This window comes from Boleophthalmus pectinirostris, unplaced genomic scaffold (genome assembly GCF_026225935.1).
Source record: "Boleophthalmus pectinirostris isolate CB_2022bp ecotype Guang Dong unplaced genomic scaffold, ASM2622593v1 HiC_scaffold_23, whole genome shotgun sequence".
NCBI classification, from domain to species: Eukaryota; Metazoa; Chordata; class Actinopteri; order Gobiiformes; family Gobiidae; genus Boleophthalmus; species Boleophthalmus pectinirostris.
The window spans coordinates 3,817,561-3,823,730 of record NW_026571207.1 but is presented as its reverse complement, the minus strand read 5'-3'; the positions used below and the strand labels follow the sequence as shown (position 1 = coordinate 3,823,730).

The 6,170-nt window shown below is 50.8% G+C and overlaps 2 protein-coding genes across 3 annotated transcripts in view; both read left to right on the top strand.

Annotated features, from left to right (window-relative positions):
- The first annotated feature begins 490 nt into the window (after positions 1–490).
- Positions 491–1,661, top strand: pth4 (parathyroid hormone 4). Its single transcript, XM_055158944.1, has 2 exons — positions 491–581; positions 805–1,661. The coding sequence occupies exons 1-2, from the start codon at positions 505–507 to the stop codon at positions 1,076–1,078; spliced, it is 351 nt and encodes a 116-aa protein (XP_055014919.1). The 5' UTR covers positions 491–504; the 3' UTR covers positions 1,079–1,661.
- Positions 1,662–3,329: 1,668 nt separating this feature from the next.
- The window catches only part of cept1b (choline/ethanolamine phosphotransferase 1b), a 13,645-nt gene continuing 10,804 nt past the window's right edge, over positions 3,330–6,170 (top strand). The window contains exons 1-2 of one of the 2 annotated variants that reach the window (XM_055158912.1): positions 3,330–3,674; positions 4,903–5,149. In XM_055158912.1, the coding sequence (XP_055014887.1) occupies positions 5,049–5,149 (101 nt within the window). In that variant the 5' untranslated portion in view covers positions 3,330–3,674; positions 4,903–5,048. Of the gene's footprint in view, positions 3,771–4,902; positions 5,150–6,170 lie in introns of both variants that reach the window. The other variant, XM_055158911.1, reaches the window with a different exon arrangement.

Below are 6,170 nucleotides of genomic sequence, written 5' to 3'. Positions count from 1 at the left end.
GAGTCTGACCCGAGTCCGACCCGAGTCCGACCTGAGCCCCAACAGAAGCTTTAAAGGTTTCCATGATCAGTTTGTGACGTCACACTTCAGTTTTTATACAAATGTTCAGACGAGGGCACAGAAAGTGTGGGACGTGTTTCAGATGTTACACACACTCGTCGTGTTTCAGATGTTACACACTCGTCGTGTTTCAGATGTTACACACACTCGTCGTGTTTCAGATGTTACACACTCGTCGTGTTTCAGATGTTACACACTCGTCGTGTTTCAGATGTTACACACTCGTTGTCCGTGTTTCAGATGTTACACACTCGTCGTGTTTCAGATGTTACACACTCGTCGTGTTTCAGATGTTACACACACTCGTCACTTTTCAGATGTTACACACTCGTCGTGTTTCAGATGTTACACACTCGTCACTTTTCAGATGTTACACACTCGTCGTGTTTCAGATGTTACACACACTCGTCGTGTTTCAGATGTTACACACTCGTTGTGTTTCAGATGTTGGTGTCGTTGAAGTTGGTGCCGTGTGTCGTGCTGCTGATGCTCTTCACCTCAGGACTGTGTCAGAGTGACAGGTGAGAACTAAACCAGGACTAAACCAGGACTGAACCAGGACTGAACCAGGACTGAACCAGGACTGAACCAGGACTGAACCAGGACTAAACCAGGTCTAAAGCAAACAGACTCACTGAGAACTGTACTGACTCTCTCTCTTTCCTCTGTCCCTCACCTGCCGCCCTCACCTGCCCCCCCTCCCCTGCCCTCTCACCTGCCGCCCTCCCCTGCCGCACCTGTCAGTCGGCGGGCGGTGTCGGAGCACCAGCTGATGCACGATCGCGGCCGCACTGTCCAGAGCCTGAAGCGTCTGATCTGGCTCTCGTCGGCCATCGAGGGTCTGCACACGGCCCAGGCCCGGGGACTGGACCCGGGCCTGGACCAGGGACTGGGCCTGGACCAGGGACTGGGACTGGACCAGGGTCTGGGCCTGGACTTGGACCTGCGCCCGGACCCGGCCAACATGGAGCGGATGAAGAGCCTGCTGCGGGAATTCTTCAAATCCGTGAAGCAGTGAAACGAGAAAAAGAGACTGAGCCGGAGAAGAGCCTCTACTGATACTCTGCAGCCACGTCACGCGCCGGGCCGGGGGGGTGTGTGCATGCATGTCTATGGCGGAATGTTCAGCGAGCACCGTCCGAAGGGTTTAAATAAGTTGGGTGAGATCTCTGTCCGTCCGACCGTAATTTAGAATAAAACTCCGATAAGTAAAGTCGGTGAAAGTGTCAGACAGAGCCGTGCCTCCGGTTGGCGCCGCCGCCCCGGGGAGCGTGGACGGCGTCGGCTGCGCAGTATCAGTAGAAGCGTTGAACGGCGTGAGCTTCGGCGCCGCACGTTTCCGAAGCAGGAGCCAAAAGAGTCGCATGTACAGAAAGACCTGACTCTGTTTCCTCTGTGGACTTTATAAACGTCCTGTGTTTGTGTTTGTGTGTTTGTGTGTGTGTGTGTGTGTGTGTGTGTGTACAGTGTGTGTGTACAGTGTGTGTGTACAGTGTGTGTATACAGTGTGTGTGTGTAGTGGTCCGTAGACGTGTCGTGTGTGTCCGTGTGTGTGCAGGAATGTTTATTTTCTGATGAAATAAAAGAATGACAGAACCAGAGCAGTGAGGTGTGTTCTGTGCTCAGGCCACAGGGGGCGCTGGTTTAGACCTGGTTTAGTCCCGGTTTAGACCTTTTTTAGTCCTGGTTTAGATCTGTTTTAGTCCTGGTTTAATCCTGGTTTAGACCTGGTTTAGTCCTGGTTTAATCCTGGTTTTGTGAGGTTTCTCCCTGCTCTCTCTCTCTGTATCCACTTACCTTGTTTGGCATTTCCTGCTGAGCTCCACTCCTGTTCTTCATCAGTAATCGTCTCCTACAATAAAAGACCTGCTGACCTGCTCTCCAGTGCCAGATCGTTCCGTCATCCCAGCGGTGAACCACTCAGGCTTTTTAAGATTTTTTGAGAATTCCCGAAACTTTTTGATGCTTACCTGTTTTTTGTCCCATCCCCAGCACTTCATTTGGAGCCAGCCTCATCCCGTTACCACCGGTTTCTGTAAGCCTCCGGTCAGTCTCCATCTCCACAGACTCTCCCACCTGCAGCCGACCCCGACCCGTCCTGCCTCCCCTGGAATCTATCCCCCCTAGATGGACTATTTTTGTGTAATAAATACTTTTTTCCCTCTGCATATTTGGGTCTGACCAGTAATTCCTTAACAAGTTTAGACCTGGTTTAGTCCTGGTTTAGTCCCAGTTTAGTTCCGGTTTAGTCCTGGTTTAGACCTGGTTTAGACCTGGTTTAGTCCTGGTTTAGACCTGGTTTAGACCTGGTTTAGTCCTGGTTTAGACCTGGTTTAATCCTGGTTTAGACCTGGTTTAGTCCTGGTTTAGACCTGGTTTAGACCTGGTTTAGACCTGGTGTAAAATTTCACCACAGAGATCCGAGACGCCAAGGCAGAAGTAATCGATCGAGGCTGTTTCCTAATGGTTCTCATCTGAGGGCGGGGTTTGAGGTTTTGATGAGGTGAATTCTGACCAATCAGATCGCTTCACTGCACCATTTCCTGTTCGATTAAATAATAAATATTAATACATATAAATAAATAAAAATAATAAAAATTGAGAAATCCAACTGTATTTTTTTTTTTATTATTTAAAATATTTGTGCTTGAATGTTAAAATTTCAACAACTAAAATTCAGAATAAATGACAAATAGTAAATATGAATACATACAAATAAATAAATAAAATGTGAGAAACAGATTTTATAGAATAGAATTTATTTATTTGAAGGATAAGCCCCTTGATGTGTCGCCATCTCGTTTTCCTCGGGTCCTCATAAATACAACAACAAAAGACAGATACAGTCGGGCAGACAGTAGGAGACAGAAATTCAAAAAAGCATCAAAACAACAAAATCAACACACACGCACACACACACAACCACACACAACCACACACACTTGACTGTTTGACACATAATAAAACAAGTTTGAGGGGAAAAAAAAAAAAAACAGAGTTCAAAGATAATCACAACAAGATGAACAACAAAAATTCAACAAAATAAAAAATAATACATGGGTCATGTAAACATCAAATGGTATTTAAAATTCTAAATCTGATAAATATTTGTGCTTAAATGTTAAAATTTCAGCAACTAAAAGTCAAAATATATAATAAATATTAATACATATGAATAAATAAATAAATAAAATTTCAACGGTATTTAAAATTCTAAATCTGATAAAACAAATGATGTTTTCATAAATATAATCCACTTCCTTCGACGTCTTTTCTCCGTGTTTATGTCTCCAGCAGATGGCGCCAAACCCGGGCACACTGCGGAACCTTTCCCCGGACACAGCTCCTCCGGTTCAGCAGAGAGCGCTCCAGCCCCGGCCCCCGCCCCGAGCCCCGGCAAAAGTGTCCGTGTGTGCGGCAGAGGCACCGGGAGCTCTCCGCTGCAGCCCCGGTCTGCACCGATCTACCCCCGGACACCGCGACTCTCCCCGGACACTCTCCCCGGACACCCGCCCGTCTCACCGCAGAGAAGCCCGAGCTCCGGCTGAACTCCGCCCGCAGCCCCCGCGGTCCCCCGGCGCTGCCCGCTCCTCGCCCTCACCCCCCGGACACAGGTCTGCTCTCCTCCCGGTGCTCGCTCTCTGCTCTCGGCCGGAGCTTTAGCCTCGTCCCGGTGTCACGTCCCCCCGCTCCTCACCGGGACAGCTCAGGTAGTCTCCCCGCTCATGAGCGCTCCGTCCCGGGTACAGTCCTGGAGTCTCCCCGGTTCTGGGTGCTCTGTCCCGGGTACAGTCCTGGAGTCTCGCGGCTCTTGATCTCTCTATCCCGGGCAGAGTCCTGGAGTGTCCCTGCCAGCGGAGCTCTCTGTCCCGGGCACAGTCCTGGACTCTCCCCGCTCATGATCGCTCTGTCCCGGGCACAGTCCCTGACTCTCCCCGCTCTTCGCCCTCTCTGCGGCGGATCCCTCCGTTAGCATTAGCCGCGGTTAGCTCCGGGTTAGCCGTCAGTGCCGACCCTCAGCTCTGTAAAGCGGATTTGTCTGCGGTCCCGGGGCGCTCTCCTCCGGGTCCGGGTCGGATGGTGGGCCCGGTCCGGACCGTCGGACCCGGGGGACGTGTTGGGCCCGGGGTTTGTTCGTGGAGGAGGTTAAAGCGGAGCTCCCCGCTGCAGGAAGTGCCCCTCCGCCGCCGCCATCTTGCTAACTCCACAAACACTCGTGTTGTTTACTCGGGGTCTGTGGGGTTTCCCGGACATGTTTGGATCATATTTACTGTGACATGACCCCGGTCCGGTGCCGTGCTTTGTCCCGGGGTATGGGGCTTTATCCCGGGGTACGGGGGGGTCTGAATGGCGCTTTAGTCCCGCAGTGATGAGCGGAGTCCTTGTGTAACCCCCCGGAGTCTGTGACACGGGCCCGGATCATTCTGCCCAGCGCTATTCACACTAAACACACCAGATTTAACCCGGGACAGTCTCAGATTTAACCCGGGACAGTCTCAGATTTAACCCGGGACAGTCTCAGATTTAACCCGGGACAGTCCGAGTCCTGATCCTGTGTCCCCTGTCTCAGCAGATTTATACAAAACCACTGATTTGACCCATTTTATACAAGAAATGGACCAATTTGAGCTAAACCAGGACTTAACTAAGACTAAACCAGGACAATATCAGGTCTAAACCAGGTGTATTTCAGGTGTATTTATCCAGAGTTTCATAAGTTCCATGTGTGTGTTGTTTGTGTATTTCGTGTCTCACGTGAGGCACGTCACCATTTTAACCCGATTTTATTTAGACCAACATCACAAACCCGGAGTGAAACAACTCTCTCTTCTTCTCTCTCAGAGCGCCTGCATGAGCCTGGTCCAGCCGCAGCAGGGAGGAGGAGGAGGAGGAGGAGGAGGAGGAGGAGGAGGAGGGGCCTGCGCTCTCGGAGGGCCCCCGGTCGAGAGGCGGGGCCCCCGGGAGCCTCGCTGAGCACAGGGGGCGCCATGGAGAGCTGCTGCCTGGGCCCCGGGCTCCTGAGGAGACTCATCGAACTGCCCTCACCTCCTCTGTCCAGACACCAGCTCAAGAGGCTCGAGGAGCACAGGTAACACACACACCTGTACAGGTAACACACACACCTGTACAGGTAACACACACACACCTGTACAGGTAACACACACACCTGTACAGGTAACACACACACACCTGTACAGGTAACACACACACACTGTACAGGTAACACACACACACCTGTACAGGTAACACACACACACACACACCTGTACAGGTAACACACACACCTGTACAGGTAACACACACACACACTGCACAGGTCACACACACACACACACACACACACACACCTGTACAGGTAACACACACACACACCTGCACAGGTAACACACACACCTGCACAGGTAACACACCTGCACACACACACCTGCACAGGTAACACACACACCTGTACAGGTAAAACACACACCTGTACAGGTAACACACACACATTTCCACAGGTAACACACCTGTACAGGTAACACACACACACCTGTAACACACACACACCTGCACATGTAACACAGATGCACAGGTAACACACACACACACACACACCTCTGTACAGGTAACATACATACACACACACCTGTACAGGTAACACACACACATGCAGGTAACACACATGCACAGGTAAAACACCTGCACAGGTAACACACACACATCTGTACAGGTAACACACACACACACCTGTAACACACACACATCTGTACAGGTAACACACACACCTGCTGTTAGGATCATAGGAGCACAGGTAAAGGCCTATTCATACTTCATAAGAACATAAAAACTTTGAACATTGCCCCCTCACTCTGCCCCGCCCCTTCGCTCTGCCCCGCCCCTCACTCTGCCCCGCCCCCTCTCGCTCTGCCCCGCCCCTCGCTCTGCCCCGCCCCCTCGCTCTGCTGTTTCTGAGGTTTGATGAAGAGTTCAGCCGCTGCAGGAGCTTTATATCGAGGGTTTTTCTTTTCCTCCTCCAGCCTGAGCCCACTCTTTTTTTTTCCTTTTTTTTTCTTCTTTTTGACTCGCCTTTTGTCTTTCTTAAACTTGTCTCTGAGATGACTCCAGACTCC